The sequence below is a fragment of the Camellia sinensis genome, chromosome 1 (assembly GCF_055761805.1).
Source record: "Camellia sinensis isolate YWXY chromosome 1, ASM5576180v1, whole genome shotgun sequence".
In the NCBI taxonomy this organism is placed as follows: Eukaryota; Viridiplantae; Streptophyta; class Magnoliopsida; order Ericales; family Theaceae; genus Camellia; species Camellia sinensis.
The window spans coordinates 191,064,438-191,087,524 of NC_138961.1; the positions used below are offsets into that span (position 1 = coordinate 191,064,438).

At 33.9% G+C, this 23,087-nt stretch overlaps 1 protein-coding gene across 2 annotated transcripts; it reads right to left on the bottom strand.

Annotated features, from left to right (window-relative positions):
* Positions 1-2,327: 2,327 nt before the first annotated feature.
* Positions 2,328-10,679, bottom strand: SGS3 (XS domain-containing protein / XS zinc finger domain-containing protein-like protein). Of its 2 annotated transcripts, XM_028238780.2 has the most exons (7): positions 10,419-10,640; positions 10,174-10,184; positions 5,302-6,331; positions 4,850-5,144; positions 4,490-4,734; positions 3,200-3,339; positions 2,328-2,801 (listed from the first exon to the last, which is right to left on the bottom strand). In XM_028238780.2, exons 3-7 carry the CDS (start codon positions 6,310-6,312, stop codon positions 2,573-2,575), a joined length of 1,920 nt encoding a protein of 639 aa, XP_028094581.2. In that variant the 5' UTR covers positions 6,313-6,331; positions 10,174-10,184; positions 10,419-10,640; the 3' UTR covers positions 2,328-2,572. The 2 variants fall into 2 exon arrangements, with proteins under 2 accessions (XP_028094581.2, XP_028094583.2); XM_028238782.2 differs by lacking the exon at positions 10,174-10,184 and having other exon boundaries at positions 10,419-10,679.
* Positions 10,680-23,087: the final 12,408 nt, after the last annotated feature.

Below are 23,087 nucleotides of genomic sequence, written 5' to 3' on the forward strand. Positions count from 1 at the left end.
ATCATCATATGACATGGTAAATGAGCTTTTGTGACTAAAACATGTCCCCAAATTCATTATCTCAAAAGAATCCCACTAAAAAAAGAAGAAAACAGAAAGTTCTTGCTTGACGACTGATAGTGGATCAAACCACTAAACTAAACAATCTGTTAAGGGACAAGCACCTGTTCTTTCACTGGCCTCTTTCACCTTTCCAGACTAAGGCCATTAATAGATCTTATACTAGGAACAAGGATTTAGGATTGGTTTAAAAATTTATCCTTGATTTTTTTTTTTTTTGGAAACCAAATTTATCCTATATAATATACAGCACAATTACCAAAAGTAGCTAGAATGTATCAAAAGTAAAAAAAACATGCACTAGAATGAAATAGAGACGAATAATTACCCCCATCAAAATATTTATTTTTATATTTGGTTGACTAAAAAATTAATGAAAAACAATCATTAAACACTATTGTAAGAAAATGATCATTCTACTCCATAGAGCTTACATTAGTTTAAATTACTCCAAATTTTTTCTAGGATGGGAAAATATATATATATATATATATACAGTTTAAAAGGCCTCGTGCCAGGCACAAGTTACTATTACAGTACATTTAAGTTTTGTATTTTGATAATTTTTTAAAAGTTAGAATATTGTTCTATGAAATTGAATAGAATAAATTATTAGATATATGATAAAATTACGTGGCATGATCTGTATCATTCTTTTAATTTGTTATACACCTAATGATGTAGACTCCAATAATATTATCATATCGTTTTGGATGAATTTATGAGTTTTTAACATTTCTTTTGAATTTACAAAAAAAAAATAAATTATGATGTGTATCTTTTCTTAACAGATAAATAAAAAACAAATACTAAGATAATTCTCCTATCTAAAAAAAAAACTACTAAAATAATTCAATGAACTAATTAAGAAGCAGAAGAAAATACATACATATACAAATGACTAATTTTATTAATATATAAATTATACTCGCATAACAAATGATCAATTTTATTAATAAATAAATTATTAAGTAAATCAACAATTTTTAATGATGGAAAAATAATTTTCAATTAACCATTTTGTTAATAAATAAATTATTACGTTAATTAACAGTTTTTAATGATATGAAAAATATTTTTCAATAAACAATTTTGATAATTTATTATTGCTTAGGAGAATAACTTCTTTTTTTTGTCCCCTGTACTGTGTTAAATTAAAATTTATAACAAACGATAATTATAATTTCTAGTATTATAGAAGGTGTATTACTTTTCTCAATAGATAAATATAAAACAAATACTCTGATAATTCTCTCATAAAAATAAATAAAAAAAAAAAACTACTAAGATAATTCACTGAACTAATAAAAATAAAAAAGAAAATACATATATATACAAATGACTAATTTTATTAATACATGAATCATACTTGCATAATAAATTATCAATTTTATTAATAATTAAATCTTTAAAAAAATTAATAATTTTTATATCAATCATTTTATTAATAAATAAATCATTAATTCACTTAATAATTTTTAATGATATAAAAAATATTTTTTAATAATTTATTATTACAAAAAAAAAACAAATTTTTTTTTACTCAAATAATGTGTTAAATTAAAATTTATAACAAACGATAATTATAATTTTTAATATTATAAAACCGATTCATATTTTAAACAAACCTTATTTATAATTTGTTTAAAAAAAAAAATCATGTTTCATAATTAACCAATAATAATTGCATAATTACAAAAAAAATGTTTCATAATTGACCACAAAAATTTACATAATTACGAAAAAAACTGATACATAATTAACCAAGAAAACCACCATTAGTGAATTATTCAAAATAAAAAATGAAAAAAAAGAAGATAAATCTCAACCAGCTATATACATATATATATATGAATACAACTTCAATACAATGTATACTACCATAAGGAACATGTGACCTACAGCATTCACAGTATTGCTGCCCAAACAATAGCAGAAGTACCTAGTATCATGTAAGTATAACCACATGGAACAGTCAAACACAAAATCACATTTTTAACTTTATAAATCTAACCAAAAAAAAAAAAAAAAAAAAACAGACAATAAAAAAAATGCTGCAGTTCAAAGCTCATGCACATGCACATGCACAACCAAATACTTAAAATCAAAATCTCAAGATCTAATAGAAAACAACTTGCCTTGAGCCAACAAGCTATACGATATGATGTATAAATGATGTGCAATACTGAAGACCTTCATCATGAAAATAGGCAGCCAACAAGCTAATCAGCATCCATATATTTGATATGATATGCAGATTACGAAAATTTTAATCAAGGAAACATTTCATTCATCAAGCAGAAAACTAAAGCCATAAGAGCAGAACTTGTAAATGTAAAGCCCTGGTAGTAGACAAGCTCCATGACCAGTTTTAGCTTCTATTTTGTATATTCTTTGAAACTATTGTTTCCGCAAAGTTGAGATCTTCAAAACTATCTGAAGTTTCTCAGTAATTTTGAGTTAAAAAGAGTGTGTTGGATGTGCTTTAGTTTCTCTCTCACTCTCTCATGTCTTACAGATCTTTGTCGTTGCCTTCCTCTGAGCGCTGCGGATTGTACTTGTCCATCAGCCGTTTGAGTTCAGCAGTAAGCTCGTTCTCCAGCCCAACCTCTTCCTCCCAATGCCTCCGCTTCATGGCAATTTTCTTATCTTCATGAATTGATATCAGTTTCTCCCTCTCTGCCACAAATTCTTCCATCTCCTTCTCCTGGGATTTGATGAATTCTGCTATCTCCTTGTCCCTATAAAACCAAAGCATGTTAAGCAAAACGGGGAAAAGGAAACAATTAGAGGGATAAAATATATGTTACCTTAATCTTAGAATAAGAACCTGTAAATAATTCTAGTTCACACAAACCCGTCATTCTCATGCACAATCAACCGGACACAAGACTTGCATGGTGGTATGCACTTACACTTGGGTAACATCTTTACAGCCACGATTGGAAGCCTACTTATAGATATAGCTGCGTAGCAGTAAATTATAAAAAGCCGAAAAATAGTCGGGCCTAAATGCATGCTACAAAACCCAAACAAGCTGCAAAGTTACCTTGGCAGCAGACTAATAAAGTACTTGAAATTATAGAACTTACTGACAGAAAATGTACACAGCTCAATGTAAATCAGCAAAGCAAATTACCTCGTAGAAATATTTGCATTTGATTGTTTCACCTTCTCTCGCTCTTCTTGTTGTATCTTCTCAAAGTTGTCTTCTGTTTCTTCCCTAGCTTCATGAATGACTTTGAGCTGATCCTTGAAGAATTGTTCTTGAAAGTCCATCTAAGGAATTTTGAAAATGAAACAATCAAATGACAAGCACGACTAACAAGGGAAGAAAAAGTGAAATAACAGAACAACTAAGAAAACAAATTACTACCATCAAAGAAAAATTCCAAACTAGTAGAAAAATAAATTGAACAAAAGAAGAGTAATAATTAAAACTCATTGCGTCAAAGAAAGATATCAGGTTTATCTGTTATTTTACCTACTCGACACTCAATTGCAAGTCCACAAGAACTGCTGATAATAAATCACAAGACGTATTGCTGATATTAAATTACAAGAGGTACCAAACGAGCAGACGGACATTTCGAATCAGATACATAATGTTCATTTCAATACAGGAGAATACACAGCAGATTTATTTTATTTGATTTTTAAAAACCATCTTTTTCCATGTAATGTGTAAACTGGAAAATTTTCTTAAGTAAAATGATGCCGACTTAATACCTCTATTAACAAGAGCTTGAGATAACTGGATAGATATAACACAATAAAGAACTATTTATTCAACCCCAAAAGGAAAAAAACACTTCTATCAACATACACAGATACTAGGCTAACTTCTTCAACTTTTTCCTGAATTAACGCAGTATAGAATGCATGGTAGGACCTCCTATACTTTAGGAGAATAAGCAAAAATGTGAAGAATACATGATTAGATGAAATATGAAAATTCACTAAATGGTAGCTGTAGTGTGAAGGAAATCTTTTGCATAAAAACATAACAGAAGGATTCAAATTGTAAAGTCATGTGCATGAAAGTGTGCCCAGTAAGTGAAAATAAAGACTACTGTGTTTATGCATGAAACAGAGAATTTAAAAAAGTAGCATTTAATGGCATTTCAATCATCCACTAGGGCATCTAAACAAAATGGTTATAAGAACCTATTATCATCAAATAAATGTAGTAGTTAATTTGGGCACTTGAAAAGAAAGACAAACAATTCTAGTGGCATTGAGGGTTCTGGTTGCTATTATAATTGTCACAGAAACAAACGCCACTACCTAGGGCTATTGTAAAAGACCATGGCCCACATACTTCCCACAGCAACAGTGCACTACAAAAGTTCTAGAAACAACTATCACTAATCCATCTTATCCAGAAATTAGCCCTGGCACTATATTGAGTTTTGAGTTCTGTTATTACCTCTTCCTTGTTCTGTTCATGATGCATTTTGCTTCTCTGCCTAACAATGCGATTTTCCTCCTCTGTCTTGCGAAGCCTTGCCGTCACCAAATGAACAGTCTCTTGAAGAGCTTTCGAATGCATTTGCTCTTTAGCCACCTTATTCTTAAAAAAGATCAGCTGCTGATTATCTTCACCCATTTGCTTCATCTGGTTCACGACCATCTCCTGATATGATCTCAGCTCAAACTTCAGTTTGGATTTGCCTACTCAATCATGAAGCATGTCAAACAAAATGGGATATCAGTTATTAGAATACTAAATTCACGCACATACACATACACATGTGGGCACACACTCACACAGGGAGAGAGAAATAACCTTGGGAATGCTGATTGAAGATATCTAAGTCTCGTTTCTCTGCCATGTAACCATATAGTTGGCGCTTCCCACCAGGATAGAATAGGATTCGACAATGATCCCAAGCCTCCCTATCTGTTCCTTGTTCCTGGAAATGGTTATGAAGACGCTCAGACTCTAAATAACCAATTGGTGTCCCCTCAAAAATCAATACGCTCATTCCCCGGTGCCCCTGTGGACCATAGGAGTGTCGGGCCTTCTTTGCATCATATGAACTAAAGTAATCGAGAAGCTCCTGATTACCCATGCCTGTCCACTGCAAATACAATTTCAAAAGAAAAGTTCAACTATAATATCAAGCAAACAAATTTAGTTTAACAAAGAAAGTAATGCAGCCGGATTGCTTCTAGAAACGTAGACAGAAATTCAATCATATGTCAGCATCACGGGGAAACAAGCAACATTAACTGTACCTTTTCATTTTCATCCTGCTCAAGTATTGTGTTCATAATGACAACCATGGGAGGCCAAACTATCTCACGATCATTGTCAATCTCATTAAGACCTTTCCATTTACCGAATGCTTCACCAGCTGGTATGACTGAAGAACCCCGCCTGCGCAGCTCCTCATCCAAAAGTTCTGCAAATTCTCTATGGACCCTCACCCTCTTTGATCCTTTGGTCTTTGCATGCGTGGTGAGAGGCTGCAGACCTCGATACCAGTCAATTGCACCAGGACCATTTTGGCATGCCGGGCAATGCCACTGTCTAGCTGGTTCCATGATTTCTTCAACAGACAACTTATCCAAGATATCAAAGAAGGGCTTGAACCATCCACTCTTCTTGCGAGAGTCGTGGCTTTTCTCACTAGCATCAGAATCAAATTCATCACTTAATAGTTCATCGTCAGTAACAATTGCATCCGAGTCGTCATCATTGACAATCTTGTCATCATCATCATCATCAATAGAATGGGGATCCAAGTGGATCTCTTTTTTTCCTGTGCCATCTTCAGAGGACTCAGTAGAAGCAGCTCGTGCACGCCAGTTCCATCCATGTTCCAAAGGAGGAGGGACAACAGGTTGTGATGCAACATAGTTGTTTTCAAAACCTCTACTAGATGACTGAGGCCTCGGATTTCCTCTGCCAGCAGGCCTCCTAGGATCAGCATTAGGTGTTGGCCAGCTATTTCCACCATTACTCCGCATGCCTGACTTCTGAACCACATCAGGATGTCCCCATGCTTTAGGATTGGAATTCTGTCCAACCCAAGATTTGGCAGCACTGCTTCCAGCTTTATTCTTGGGCTTCCTCACACAAACCTCCCATTTTCCATCTTGTGCAGAATCAAGGCTGACATCTTCTACACCCTGACTCAACTGATCCACCTTTGGGTCAGAGGCCTCAGATGTGCCTTTCCCCTTGGATGATGAGTCAGCAGTACCAGCAACAAATGGCTTTCCACCCCCTTTTCTTGAACTCATTGTAGTTTGCACTAACTTTCTGGTCTTGTTAAAAAAATTTATCTCAGATAGCAAATTTTACTAAATTAAGGCTCAATGAAATTGAAACTGAACCCCAGCATAATTTTTTAAACTAAACAAAGGCAGCAAAATGCCAACAGCTTATCAGCTAGTACAGGCAGTATGCAGGGAAACATTCTGTGCATTTAACATAAATGTAATGAGGTACACAAAAAACATGCAGAGAGCAAAAAATAAATGGTTCATTAACATAGACTACACAGTAGATAATGATCAGAAACATGTGGTGTTGTTCTTTGCTGGTGACCCAATAGAGCCACCGATATGCATCATAACTCCCATCAATCAATAGAAGCGAGCCACAGATAAGGACTTAAAAAAAAATGCAACTCTTGCTTTTGCTCTGAGAACAATGATTTTGGTAAGAGTTTTTATGTGCAACCTTAGGTAGAACTCAAAATCTACCATAAGGGAATGAAACAAGGCATAGCTGACAATTCAACCTCTGCATTTAACATAAATGTAACTCTTGCCTTGTGTCATTTGTTCTATGTTGTTCTCCAGGAATACCATCCAAATACCAACTGAACAACATAACTAGTAATCAACTATAACTGATCACATCAAATTACAACATATCACATTGTTAGTGTTATGACTAGCATTTTCATGACTTGTATATACTGTACGTAGAACCCAAGCCACTACCATTAAGAAAAGAACATTGGACTACCAACACCACCTTGAAAGTTTGACACGTTATGGCAGATCTTCATCAGCATGGAAAGAATGCTATGGAATAGCTTCACTCCATGAAAAAGGCTTTGGATGAGAAGAGGATCAAGTTACTAAAGCAAAGACTACAAAATTCTAAATTTGTCAGTTCAGTTGACAGGCTACCTTTATGTTCATCACTTAACATCTTGCCCTTAAATTTGTTATACATTTATTTTGTTTTGAGATGAACTTGACCCATGCTTGATTTTAAGATAAATGAAATTTAAATGCATATTTCAATAAGTGTGCTCTTGCTCTCATATGCCTTCCAGCAACTCAACCATGGCCAGAAACAAAGCAAACAAGACATAATAATCATGTAACGAAATTCAGCTAGTTTTGAATAGTCAAAACAATAATCTTAGAAAACATAATTAGAGGTGGGGTCATAGCAGAAGGTTTGTTTCCTCACAGTATTCAGCAGAGTGAAAAATTCACTGGAACATATATTTTGTTTCATTGCAAATGAGTACTCACATCATATTGTCCATGGCTAGAGGGAGAGATAGCGTCATCGATTGAAGGATGGATAGGGCAGCTTGGACAGAAGTCATTTGAGTTCATTCAAGATGGTGTGAGTGAGAAGTTTGTGCTGGTGGTAAAGAGAGGGTAGAGGCCTTAAAAGGACTCACAAGTTGCTGGAGTTCAAAGTGGTTTGGCTGGTTAGAAGTTAAAGAAGGAATCTTAGGGGCCTTGGGATAGGCATTTTTTCTGGGGAGCTTGAGGTGGGGAAGTAGAATACTTCAATGATAGAGGTTGTAAAACAGGTGGGGGAGGTTTGTAAAGGCAAGGGCGTGGTCTACGGTTAGTTAGGAGAGAGTTTGTATTCAAAAAATGAAATAGAAAATAAAAGTAAAGGAAAAAGAGAAATGAAATAGAAACTAATTTTTTTCTTTGAATGAATGTTCTATAAGATATTAGATTTTTGTGATATGACAGACAAGAATCGCTGGTAAATAATATCTAAGCATATAGAGGGGGCACAAAAGACGCTGGAAACTTAAATACAAGCTAAATAGGAGTCTACCATCATAAAGTATGAACTTCACAAGTCAAAAAAGAAAAAAGGCCAACATCTAAATGGAAAAACAAAATGTCATTGCCCTAAGCCAACAGAGACAAAGTCAATTTGATAAATCCAGATAAAAATTTAATTGTATAGTCATTAGGCAATAAACATGTCATCCATCTTTATCTAAATAATACAAAATAATTAGATGAAATATAAAGTTAGCAATCATCAACATTAGCTTTTCTTTTTCTACTTTGGAACTTGTAGTATAGAGTAAATAAGATGATTATAATGACATAACACAAGCATTAATGGAAATTGGCATTGTCATTTTGAAAACCTCAAAAACTCCTACAAAATAATTTAATATATTTTCAACTTTATAAAAGAGAAAAATATTTCTTGACTAAAATCAAGCATCCTCTTGAAACTTTATTTTGTAATACATCTCCAAAAGACAAATCAATACATAATTTAATGCTTTCTAGTTAAAAAAAACAAAAAAACACTTCCTCAGTAAAATCAATCATCAGGCATCCCAAGATACATATCATTAAGGTGTCATGTTTCTATGGTGACTACAGTGTATGTAGATGGAAGTCATACAACAAAATACATAGTAAAAAGAACAAACTTATTAAAGAAAAGGTTACTTACTAGAAAAAATTGAGGACATAAAAGGTTAGTCAAATCTAAAGCCAATGAAGTCATTCATATGTCATTAGCACTAACTATAAGACAAATATAGTTATCAAGAAGAAACACATGCACAGACACATTCATACCAACATCCCCACAAGCATGCAAGGCAGGCCTTGGGCGTTCACATTTTACAGGCCCCTAAAATTTTATCATATTTTAAGGGCGCCTAAATAATTGCAACTTTTATACTATTAGTAGGCCCAAAAATAAAAGCTGAATCCAATTAATATAACTACACAATCCAAAATATATGTTTAGGGTCACATTATTTTTGGGTGTGCCTCACATTACACCACCTTTGAATCTACATTACACAACTTCTTTTTGAGGTAAATTTTTAACAAATGGTTTTTTTTTTTTTATATATATATGCATAAAGCGACCCAATTATAAGTTTTCACTTAGAACCCAAAGATATACCTGGGCCGACCCTGCAAGCCCACAACAATTTGACATAAAGTTGGTAAAAACCAATGAAAATAGACAAATGTGAGACACTATCGCTTTACACAAAGATGAGTAAACTGATAGCAGGGTTATGCCTTCTAATTCTATTTGAATAATAGATAAAATAAAAAGTATTCACTTCTGGGTAAAGGGAAAAAAAATTGCTAGTAAATGTGCTGAAAGTAGTTCTCAAACAAAATGCAAGCCAATTCAGTTGGCGCTCATAACATTTAAAAATATTAAACTCATCATTGTGTAAAGACGATACAAATTCACTTAGTTTCACTGAGTATATGGCTCTTATAACTTCAAGAGGACAGACAGTTCTAATGAATATTGTGATTGTATAATTATTTATTTTGAAATGCACAAGTTCCAATTGGGTTTCAATTCCTTATACTTGTGTCACTGAAGATAAGCATTTGTTCCACACCAATTAATTAGAATATAGAAAATTATAAGTTCTATTTCTCCGCCTTTTTTTACAATGAGGAGAACAGTAAAAAGGAAACTGCACTCACAGTGACAATAGAAGAGACCTTAACCCTAGGCCTTTAGAAAGTAACAAGTTCACAAACCCTTGATTCATCACTAGGTCAAGTTTTAGATTTAAACAAAAATACAAACACAACACTAAACAGAACATACAAGGACCATCAAGCATCATCCTACAATCAGCACACAAAGTTCTTTTAAAAATGAGAATCACATGAATGCATGAAAATTACCCATCCACACATGCATGTCAACATATATGATTATTTCAAGTAATTTAACTCTAAATCCCCCCAGCAAAGAGAGAATGATTTTAGGTATTACTCAACACGGAAGACAAATTCAAGAAATGAAAAACAAAAAGACGATTCTCTCTATAGCTCAGTAGATTGTGAGTAGCGCATTGAAGGAGTAGTACAAAACGTTACCTCCGACGAACCTGTAACAAAAAACACCCAACATCACACTCAAATACAGAAAATAGAGAAAATCTCACCAATCAACACCGTTTCACTGAACCAAACCACACGAGTAGAGAAAATGGAGTAGAAAAATCGTAAAAATGAATCGATTACAGAGATACATACACATACACATACATATACATATACATATACATATACATATATATAAAGAGAGAGAGAGAGAGAGAGAGAGAGAGAGAGAGTAGTACCTGATGATCGGAAGGGGAATCGGACAGAGGATCGGAGGAGGACACGGCGGGGATTGAGAGTCACGCTATGGAGAGAAACTTGGAGAGGAAGAGAGAGGAAAGGAGTGTGAAATACATGAGTGACGACGGAGGAAAGAAGGGGGGCTTTCAGTGCGGGTTTATATATACGGTCTACTACTGTTAAGTATGGTCTCTATGAAGTCCAATTGAGGTCCGGACTCCAAATTTTTATTCAATTTGGGGAAATAAATTCATCTGCGCTATTGCCAGGGACCTGCTTTTGCTTTTTACCCAAGCAAGCAGCGTACGATGGTTTAATACTTTCAAATTAAAAATTAAAAATAATAATCATGTTTAGTTCTATTTTTTTAAAAGGTGATTTGAAAAAAATTAAAAATAATAATCATGTTTAGTTCTATTTTTTTAAAAGGCGATTTGAAAATTTTAACTTATTTCCGTTGTATAAAAAAAAAATGAAAATTTTAAATTAAAAAAGGATTTTTTGTTTAGTTTTTTAAAAGATACATTATTGTGAATTTAAGTTTTCCTTTAATTTAAGGAGAGAAACAATTTTTTTAAAAAAATTATCACATCAAAAAATACACTCATGTTAGTTTTTAAAAAACTTTGTCCCATTTGCAAAATAACCAAACAAAAACTCCAAAACTTTCAAAAAAATGAGTTTAGAAAATTTGGATTTTAATTTTAAAAACGATCATGCTACGTAGCTCGAATTTCATGGCCCGACAGTTGGCTCGACACCAAAACGACGTCGTTTTGGTGTCGATTTTTTTTTTTTTCTTTCTTTTTTTCCTAGTTTTGCAGAACGAAGAAGAAGAATGGAGAAGAAGAGAAGGGAGGAGGAAGGAGGGGGAGGGGGGAGGGGGGAGGAGGGAGGAGAACTGGAGGGGAGGGGGCCATAAAAATCGGGAGGAGGAGGGGAGAGGAGGGAGGAGAACTGCGGCGGGGCGAGCTGCGGCGGGGCTGCGACGGCACAATCGGGCACGCGGATGGGCTGGACAGACGACCGGGGCTGTGCAGGCGGGGCTAGGTAGAGGCAGACGATCGGCGAGCTGCGACGAGGACGGCGGAGGCGACGAGCCCTCACCTCTCTCTTTCTTCGTCTCTCCTCCTCTTCCCTTCTCTTCTCTTGCGAGCCAAAATTCGAGCCAATTTGTCGAGCTCTCAACCATTTTCCTTTTAAAAATTTGTTTTTCACTTATATTATATATATATATAAATTTTTTAGGTGCTATAATGATAAATTTAGACTTCGTTTGGGAAGTTTGGTTGATTTTTTTGTCTTTTTAACTATTTTAGTTTTAACTAAAAAGTTCGTTTGGATTGACTTTTTTTACTTTTTTAAGAAAAAAAATAAATAATTATGGTTTGAATGTGATCTTTTGTCTTATTGATTTTTAAGTCTATTTTATCTTTTTTGTAACTATTTTAGCTAAAAAATCAAAAAATCTCACATCTCAAACAACACCTTAAGGCCCTGTTTGTTTCCAGAGATAGAATGGAGGGGATTGATAGTGAGGGGATTAGTAGTGAGGAATTATTAAATTATTTTTATATAAAATAATAAAACAAATAAAAAAATATAAAAAATTAAAAATTATATTTTAAAAAAAATTTCCCATATATAAAAAATAAAAAAATTTCTAATCCCCTCACTATTTTTCTAATACCATCTCTACCTCCTCCTTACCAATCCCCTCTCCAAGGGTATTAGTAATACCAAGGGACTATAGTCCCAAGGCCTTCTCCCAAAACAAACAAAGCTATTACTAATACCTTGGTATTAGCAATCCCAATACCCTCTCTTTCACCCAAAACAAACGGGGCCTAAGAGTTGTTTTGGGTATTGCTTATAAGTTGATTTATTACTTATTATAAAAAGATGTTCATAATTTTTTTTTTTTAAAAAAATGATGTTATAAAAATAAGCCAATAAATAGGTTATTTCTTATGTCCCCAAAAGTGGCATAAGTCTATGAATATATAAGGGCTGTTTGGCAACTTTCCAAACAAGGCCTAAATGGTTACTACACCACCGTTACGGTTAGAAAAGACAATGGCAATTGGTGGTGGGATTGATATTGTGAGTGTTTGTGAAGTTGACTATTTTAGTAGGTTATTTTAATAGGCTATTTCAGTTTTGACTATTTTAGTAGGTTAAAATTTTTATATTTGGAAAGATTATTGGAATTTTTTGTAGTTAGATGTGATATTTGTGTGAGAAAAAGTAAAATGATTATGAGTTTAATGTAAAATTTTGTCTTATTAGTTCTTTTAGGTTTATTTTGTTTTTTGTGATTTTAGTCAAAAAATAGCCTAAACCTACGTTGCCAAACACTATAAGGTTATTGGCTTTTTTGCTTTCTGAGAGGTTATTCGTGTAACAATCTGAAATTTTAAATTGTCCCTTAAATTTTATATTAAATAATTTAAAAATAATAATTTTATCTTGATATTATTATTCGATATTATTTTCTGAGTATTATGATATTTTTATGATATTTTTCTCTATATTTTTCCTAAACCAAAATACATTGAAATATAATGGGCTTGTTTGGTTTGTGTTTCAAGATCAATTTTTGAGAGAAAAAATTACCAAAACGCGTTTGGCAAACAAATTTCTGAAATATTCTCTGAAGACTCATCTGAGAGAAAAAAAAGATGATTCCCAACATAATACGCATCTTCTGTCATTCACTTCTCTCTCTCAAAAGAACCTTTCTGACCTCATCTTTGATACAAAGAAAATCCTTCAGAGGCAGTCCAACAACTCTCTCTTAGCTGTGTCAAGGAAGACGATTCACGCCTGTAGGCCAATTTCTGCACTCGCCCAAGTGCCTTCGAAGAGACCTACTTGTCTTCTCTCCATCAGTACGTTGTTGAAGATTTGAGAAATCTTCCGCCATAGATACACCGACATTGTCTATCACCTCCTTCATCTCTGTGTCGCACAAGCTTGAGGCAATAGGGGGCATCTGCTCGTAAGGGTCATCTTTGAATAGCCACAGCTTGTCTGCCTCACAGATTTTCCCAAATCTTGCCCTAGCTTTGGTCTTACTCAAACTGAGTTAAATCTTCACAAAATCTGGACTTGTAACATCAATGTCCATCATTTTTTCCTTATGGCCTCTCTAAAATGCAAACCAAAGCTTCGAACCCCACCAAGACGAAGCATAACTTCATCCTTCGCTGCAAAAACGGAGAGGCCATGCTCAAAACTTCGTTGTGGACGGTGGGATTTGAGGGCCACCAAAAGCAAGCAAGCAAGAGGTATTTGTGTTGAACGAATACTGTTTTTTTTTTTTTTTGAAATTTCATTTGGTGCATGAGTTTTGAACAATGTGTTGACTAATTTTGGTTTACAAAGTTCCCATGGCTTATTTTTTCGTCACTGCCTTTGGGTTTGTTAATTTGTGGTGAAATTTCCTAATCGATAAATTTTCAAAAATTTGGAGCAGCACTGTCTGCCTTCAGGAAATATATGGAAATTTCAATTTACTAATAAAAAAATGCAGCAAAAAGTAAATTTTGATATGAGTTCTTATATGCAAACAAAATTTGTACACAATTATATATATGCAGAAGTGTAGAATAGAACTACTAGAACATATCAAAATACCTGATTTGAGACAGGAAGTAATTTAAAGTTGTGTATTTTAGGTATTACCTCAAAACAATGCTTCAAACCTGACCTTTTCAGTAATGCATGCTTGTTTATTGTATCGTAGCCCATAGATTTGTTATCAAAATCTTTCTTGCTGATCATCTGCGAGTGAAACTTAAGTTTACTCAACATTGTTGAAAAAACTAATTTTACCCATCACACTTTTCATCATTAGTGTTTAAGGACGTCTTTCTAGTGATAAATAGATTACTAGATTGAAAATATTTTACCAAAGAGTTTTTTTTTTTTTTTGTGTGCGTGTGGAAATCCTCTCTCTCTCTTTCTGTCCCGTTCATTTTGGGGTTAAACACCGATTAATACTGTGGTTACAAACTCCACAGAGTTCAGGTTAGCAATGTATTGATTTTATGTAACATTCCCAGGGTACCAAGACAGACTGTCCATGTGCATGTGTGATTGACCAACACACCAGACTCAATTAAGTCTGATTTTCAAAGGTTTAAATATTTGTTCACTATGATGTTTCTGAATGCTCAGCTGCATCTTTTGAGTTAATAGAAATTTTTCCTTTTCAGAAACTTCCTTGTTTGCAAAGTAAGAACCATATCCTTATGTTACCTTATTTTTTGAAAAAAGATTTGTGGAATAATTAGAAGTTCATTTTTTGGTTTTCATTTGTATGTATCTAACATATCATTATCTATAGCATCCAAACACCGTATACCATCCAAAATTTGCATACATCATGATTGTAATCTAACTTATATTTTTTGTGACAAACCTATTTGCTTCCCTTTTCATTAGAGTTTGTAACGCGTAATTGAACCACGTCCTGTTTTGCTTCATTTCTTTCACAAAACGTATGCACAGACCACATGAAATGGAATAGTTTGATAAACAGGTATTCGTTAGGCCACATGATCTGAATTAGAAGAGGGAAAAAAATTGAAGGCAATTTTGATAAACAGGTACTTGTAAGGGAATAAATATAGGGCAAATTAAGGCAATTTTGATAAACACGCAAAAATTAAGGTAGTTGTAGGGCCACATGATCTCAATTTGATAAACATGTTGTTTCCTATTTAAACTATTTCTCTGCAATGTTGCAGGCCAACTACGTAGTCCTCGGTCATTGTTCAATACACCAACAAATAAGAGGAAGAGATCACCTCAACCATCAGTCAATTCCTCCACTGCTAAAAACAATTGTCCTTATCCGGTAAACTTTTGCACGCGGAATCTCATATTAAATATTCGTAATGGCCCGCATAGTGATGCTAACCAGTTGTGGATTTTGGTAATTGGTAATTTATTTTTGTTCATGGACATTGGACTGCCACAGATGTATTCCCTATTATTATGCATATGCTTAATTTCACTTACTGCCAAACACAATGCTATTTTTGGAACTTAAGTTGTTCACATGACTATAAACGTTCATTTGTTGCACTTGTATTAGGCTAGAATGGCTAATGATATGGACGACTTTAAGATGTGGGGGTCCGAAAATGTGAAGATATTTTTAGAAATATTGGTGGGCGAAATTAAGAAAGAGGGTCCTTGCATGTCAAAGAAAGATAGGAGTTTTTACCCAAAGCAGTGGCAAACAATTGATAAGGAGATGACTAAAAAGGTTGGAAAAAAATTTGGGCTAAAAAAATTGAAGGGTAAGTTCGCGCGTTTGAAGACGAACTACAAAGAGTTTGTTTCTCTAAAAAACCACACGGGTTTGGGCTGGGATCCAATAACTCAAACAGTGACAGCCCTAGATGATGTTTGGGAAAATTATGTTCAGGTAATTATTTTGGCGCATACGTTTACCACAACCATGTGTATACAGAAATATTTTTTTAAATGATTAATTAATGTTTACAACTTGTAGGCACACCCAAATGCAAAACAATTCCAAACCAAAGGCCTTGAACATTATGAGCTAATGTTAGAAATATTTTCCAATTCGTTTGCCACTGGCGTTTTTGCCCGTTCTTCTTGTCAGGGTGCACCCACATCTGATGACGAGCGAGAAATGGATGAACGCTTTCATGCATATACATCGAGGAAAGGCGTAGTAGATGAATCTTGCACTTCTGAAAGTAAGCGTAAGTCTAGTGGCCAGGGTCAATCCAGCAAGAACCCAAGAATGGATGATGCACTGCAATCATGGCAACGTTCATGTGACGCACGTGAACGGTTTTACGTTCGCGTAGAGGCAAACGCTGGGGTAGCTGATGCGTACTCCGTTGCAGCATGTATGGCCATCCTAAAATCAATGGCCCTGGATCCGAGCTTGTTTTTTAAGGCCATGAACATGTTCACATCACTAGAATGACGAACCATATGACCATGGAACCAGAAATGAGGTACCTTTGGATCCTCAGTTTGTGAGAAGCTTGGTCATCCCACAGTTCGGTTTGAGGTGAAGGTCAACATATTTTGTGACAAGGAAATGAAGATGCTCGCGGAATTGTTTGGGTTTATTTTTTAAACTTGAAGTTCTATTTTTTTCGTTTTCATTTTTTTTCCTTTCGGTTTAGACAATGTTGGGTGTTGAGCTAATTTGTTATTTCATGCTTTCTATGTGGTTTCGCTTTAGACTGAGCACTATGTTGTCCTAATTTATTTCCCCCATTCTTCTTTGTTGTAATGTCCTCATTAATTGGGCATGCCAATGTTTCTTATTTCGTACTATTCCGACCATGCTCTTTTGCATGTGTTTGTTAAAATTTTAATGCTATACTCATATCATTAATGTTAATACCTTGATTGTTTTACACTTTCCAATTTAGATGCCGTTGTCACGACCCAATAGAGGGTAACCAAACAATATGTACGACCCGTATAGTGACGATGATGTGATGGAGTTACACATGGTTTGTCAACTAACAAGTGACATTCCTACGAGACAACCACAATGTAATTGTCCATACATCGGTGAGCAATACATAAAATTCTTAGTAAGTGGAAATCCGAAATCAATCCGTAACCAATTGCGTATGGAAGTCATGACATTTATGGAATTGGTTAAACAAATTGTCCGTAGAAATGTTGTAGGCTGGTTGAACATGAGATTGTCACTGGAAGAGTTGTTGGCAATGTTTTTATTTATCTGTGGTCAAAGTTCAAGCACAAGAAATACTGGAGATCGATTTCAGCACTCAAATGAGACAATTCATCGACATTTCGTACTTATGATGCGGGCGTTGGGAGATCTTGCGCCATTTGTAATCCAACCACCGAACATGGTTGTAACCCATCCTAAAATTCGGAATAACAGACGCTACTGGCCATGGTTTAAGGTAACATAAATGCCAGTTGACTTGAATTATTTTATATGGCTTAAAGATTAAATTGATAAATTAATTGAAAGTTATGATGAAATAAATATGTTCATGATCTAATATAGCTGTGACAATAAGTACAGTACATTACATGCATGACTACACCAAAGGATCAAAAGATTGGCCAATTTTGGTTCCTTAAAAGCATTCAAAATTTATGTCATTTAGGACTGTGTAGGGGCTATAGATGGCACACATATTACTGTTGTGGCACTAGAAGCTGACTAAATGCCATATCGAGGTAGAAAAGTGAATACTACTCAAAATCTCATAGCTGCATGTTCATTTGACATGAAGTTTACATTTGTATAGTTGGGAAGGTAGTGCACATGATTCGAGAATTTTTTTAGAAGCACTTACCACAACTACCGCTGATTTTCCACACCCGCCACCTAGTAAGTGTAGTTTTTTTTAATTTTGTATTTTTTTTTTTGTGATCACCAAATATGCCATTATTTGTTCTTACTGAAAGTGTTTTACTGTAGACAAGTATTATCTCGTTGATGCTGGGTATACACGCATGCTGGGGTACGTAGCCCCATATCGTGGCCAAAAATACCATTTGCAAGAGTTCAATAGGAGGCGTCGCTATCATGGTCCAAAGGAGTTGTTCAACCATAGACATTCTTCTTTGAGGAATGTTATAGAAAGAACCTTTGGAGTGTTGAAGCAACAGTTTCCATTATTGAAACACATGCCACAGTATGATATGGTACGGCAAGGGCCAATTGTTATGACATGTTGTGTTCTCCACAATTGGATCCAAACGGTGCAAGAGCAGGATGAATTTTTCGATGCAGAAGAATCAAGTGAAGAAGATGAAGATGAAGATGACGATGAAGACGAAGATGAAGATGAAGGTGAAGGTGCAAGTGAAGTTCAAGGTGAAGTTGGAGTTGAAAATGTCCACGGAAATGAAGAGGGAGTACTAGCTATGCAACAACACAACCATGTCAATATGTCATGTGAACAACTACTGCATATGGGACAATGATGAGATAAGGTTGCAACATTTTTGTGGGAAGCATACAACAATAGGTAGATTATAACTAGGTAGATGCTTTTTGGTAATTGGAAAAAATGGACCAGATAATCAAAGTAGGTTAATCAATGTGGTTGTACAGTAAACACTTTTTATGTATCTAAACTTCACATTATAAATTGTTTTATTTTATATATTTTCAAATGGGATTGCAAATTTGGCGCTATATGCAGATGAAGGTGACACCAAATTGTTCATGTGGCCTTGGTCCAATGTTGGTGATTATGGCTCGCACCGAAGCAAACAATGGTTGCTATTTTTTCCGTTGTCCTAATTGGGATAATCATAGGGGCTCCTTCTTCTGGGTAGATGACTATGATGGTGGGGTACAACATTTTACACCCGTGCAAGTGCCTCGTGCTGGCGGGAAGTGGTTGTTTTGGGTTTGTTGTGGATGCAACGCTTTTCTTTGTTTTACTATTATGATCCTTTTGTTGGTACTTTTGTTTTTCGTTGTACTTAAGTAGGATGTCAGTAACCGTGGTTGAAACAATGCTTGTACTTGTTGTTTTATTATGGTAGCTCAACCATCGGTACTAATTATGTTGTACTATTTTGTTTTTTATTATTTTCAAACAGATTGTGGTATTTTTTTTTAATGTTTGTTAGTTGATGTACGGTTTTTTTAATGTTTGTTTTGCATGTATGGTTAATGTATCGATACTATAGTTGAATGTTTTTTAATGTTTGTTTGTTTTCGTAATGGTTTTTGAAACCATGGGGTAGTTGTTTTTGAAACCATGGGGTAGTCTCTTTGGCTGGATTTGCAAATTCTTTTTTCCTTGAGTAGGTAGACTAATGCAGTAGTTAATGGCAACATAAAAATGTAGCGCAACAATTTGTACTCATATGATTATAGCTAACTAATGTAGTAATGTTTACAAGGCCAATATCTACCTCCCATATTTTGCTGTCAGAGTATTGCTCTAGTGGGTCAAGGTTTCCTCTAACTGTACCCTCAAACATCGTTGGGTCCTGTGGTATGATGCTAAGCCTTGATCTCAAATCATGAAGTCCTATCTTAGAAATATCGACAAAAAAAAGATGATAATGCTCTCCTCTCTTGGTTCAACAATTCAAAAAATGGCCTGTATAAGGGTTGATTTCCCTCTCCCTCTCCCTGTCTGTCCCACAACACCAACTTTCTTCCTTCTCGGAAATGTGCAGGTAATGTGTTTCAATGCTGATGGGAGATGCTCAGCATAACGAATTTGGAAATGCAGGCATCACCAGCAAAAGTTCACAAGTGAATAGGCTTTGGAAAGACTCGAAACTGTAATATAGTGTAACTTATCCAGGATAAATGGCATTTTAAACGAGATTCCCAAATTCTAAATTTTCTTTTACACACTCTTTTTTTTTTAATTGGGGGTGTTTGTATTTTTTTTTTCTTCAAAAAAACCAACCAAACGGATTTCTGAGATTTTTTTTTTGGACAGTGATCCTGGAAAAAGTCAACCAAACACATTTCTAAGAATTTTTTTGGGAAAATCTGGTTGGTTTGATTACTCCCAGAAATGTGTTTGTAGAGCATATTTAAAAAAAAAAATTTCTCAAACATAAACCAAACAAGCCAAATATTTTTTTTGCAACAAAAAGACATGCCCCTCAAGTGTCTTGCTGAGCACACCTCTTGCTCCCCACGCTTTGTGGCCTATATAAATAGATGTCCATCAGCTCAGCTGAGGCATCATCATCAATTCTAAACTCAACAATTTCTCTCTCGACTTTTTAGTTGGTTTTATAACCTTTGAATTTAGTTGAACTATTTAGTGGGTCACAGTGAATGAAAGGTAAAAGTTAGAATTAACGTTAAGGTAAATTATATTATACCTTGAGTTACCATAACATATTTTATGAATGTTTTGAGTTACCATAATTTATTTTACGCAACTTGTGTTTTATAAATTATATTAATATTTCAATTACGTTGATAATTTTTTGAACTCTATTTGCTTTAATTGAAACCCATGAATATGTTTGTTTAAATTTTACTAATTATTTGACATTGATTTCATAAGCAATTATTTTTTGTAAGTACCATCACGGGAGTTTCACGCCTTGGGAGACTTAAATAAACTATTGGTTTCTGATTGGTCACCTTGTGACCTTTTGTTTGTCATCGATCTATTGACCTCTATTCTGTGCGGCGCAAAATATTGCGCGGAGTTAAGTGCTACACTATTGTGGGAGTCACCTCTAGAATGTGTACGAGCTACCTCTTGAATCTATACCTCTGTATTGTCATGAATCCATTGACCTCTGTTCTGTTCTGCACGGTGGTTATGGTTATATATTTTCGTAAACTATCATATGATTTCTGAAACGAATTTCTGTTATAATATGAGCAACTTATTTACTCTAATAGAAAAGTATTCTATTTTATATATTTTAAGCCTAAAGCTTAGCCATGGTAATTATGCGCTCAGTATAATATTCTCACTCTGTCATGTGCTTATAGTTGTTTACCAATTTTCAGGAAACGATACAATTTAGAAATAGCTTTTGGAAAGTTTTAGAAGCGGGGATGTGGAATAGACACATAGAGCATTTTTATAGCATTTATAATTCTATTCTTCATATGTAAATATCGGTCTTTTGGTCAATAAGGTTTTGTTATAAAAGTAAAAGCTCCAATGATTATTTTAGTACCTCCACTTAAATATTTTTTCGCTCGCGTTTAGTAATTTGTTCAATAATTGGCCGTAGATAACTTCATTTACTGGTCATCACGATGTTTAACCCTTGGGTACGGGTAGGAGGTCGTGACAAGTGGTATCAAAGCCTAAGTTCTTAAAATTATTTTTGTCAAAGCATTGGAGCATAAGACACATGCACAAATAGAGTGGGGGAAACGTTGAGCTAGATTACAGGTTGTAATTAAATTAAATATTTATAGCAACAATCATGGTATATATAGTTGTGGTATTTCATTAAATTTTGTAATTAAGATGAGTTATTTGTTACTTTATATATAATTGTATATATCTTTCATGTATATGCTGAATAATTTGAAGAAAAAAAAAACAATTACAAAAAAAAAAAAAATCCGTATTATATGTTTTACATTATAAATGGGTTCAAATCTATAATCTTTCAAAATTTATAAAAATACTGATTTTGAAATTATTTCCTATCAATGAAAAGTTCACGGATAAAAGAAATGAAAATTCATCTCAAATTCCTTCAACTCTTGCATATGATTCTGTCATTTCATTTCCAGTCGCTTGTTTAATCGTGTTCTCATTTTATTTTTTTATTTTTGGAAACAAAACCAATTAAAAGTTTTTAAAGTCACCCATTGTTTCTCATTTTGGCCCAAAACAGTTTTTGGCAAATAAACAGTGAGTTATTTTTGATAAAGTTTTTTTTGAGGTAATATTTTATATTAGGTTAATCATCAGATATATATTTATCAGAGTGCGCAGCGGATAGCTTACACATATGACAAATTTCAAGGACGAAATTTTTAAAAGGAAGGAAGATTGTAACAATCCAAAATTTAAGTTGTCTCTTAAATTTTATATTGAATGATTTCAAAAAAATAATTTTAACTTTATATTATTGTTCAATATTATTTTCTGAGTATTATGATATTTTTATTATATTTTTCTCTATATTTTTCCTAAACCAAAATACATTAAAATATAATATTTTCTATGCGACAAAAAGACGTGCCCCGCAAGTGTCTTGCTGAGCACACCTCTTGCTCTCCACGCTTTGTGGTCTATATAAATAGATGTCCATTAGCCCAGTTAAGGCATCATCACCAATTCCAAACTCACCAATTTCCCTCTCGGGTCTTTAGTTGGTTTTATAACCTTTGAGTTTAGTTGGAGTATTTAAATGGATCGTAGTGAATGAAAGGTAAAAGTTGGAATTAACGTTAAGATGAATTATATTATACCTTGAGTTACCATAACATATTTTACGTATGTTTTGATTTACCATAATTTATTTTACGCAATTTGTATTTTATAAATTATATTAATATTTCAATTACGTTGATGATTTTCTGAACTCTATTTGCTTAAATTGAAACCCATGGATATGTTTGTTTAAATTTTACTAATTATTTGATACTGATTTCATAAGAAATTATTTTTTGTAAGTACCACCACGGGAGTTCCACGCCTTGGGGGACTTAAATAAACTATTGGCTTTTGATTGGTCACCTTGTGGCCCTCTGTTTGTCATCGATCTATTGATCTCTGTTCTGTGCGAAGCTAAGTGCTACACTATTGTAGGAGTCACCTCTAGAATCCATATAAGCCACCTCTTAAATCTGTACTTCTGTATTGTCATGAATCCATTGACCTCTGTTCTGTTCTGCACCGTGGTTATGGTTATATATTTTCATATAATATCACATGATTTTTGAAATGGATTTATGTTATAATATGAGCAACTTATTTACTCTAATAAAAAAGTATTTTTTTAAAATCTATTTTAAGTTTAAAGCTTATCCATGGTAATTATGCTCTCAGTATAATATATTCACTCTGCCATGTGCTTATAGCTGTTTATCAATTTTCAGAAAATGATGTAATTCAGAAATAGCTTCTGGAACGTCTTAGAAGCCGTAATGTGGAATAGACACACATAGCACTTTTATTGCATTTATAATTCTATTCTTTATATGT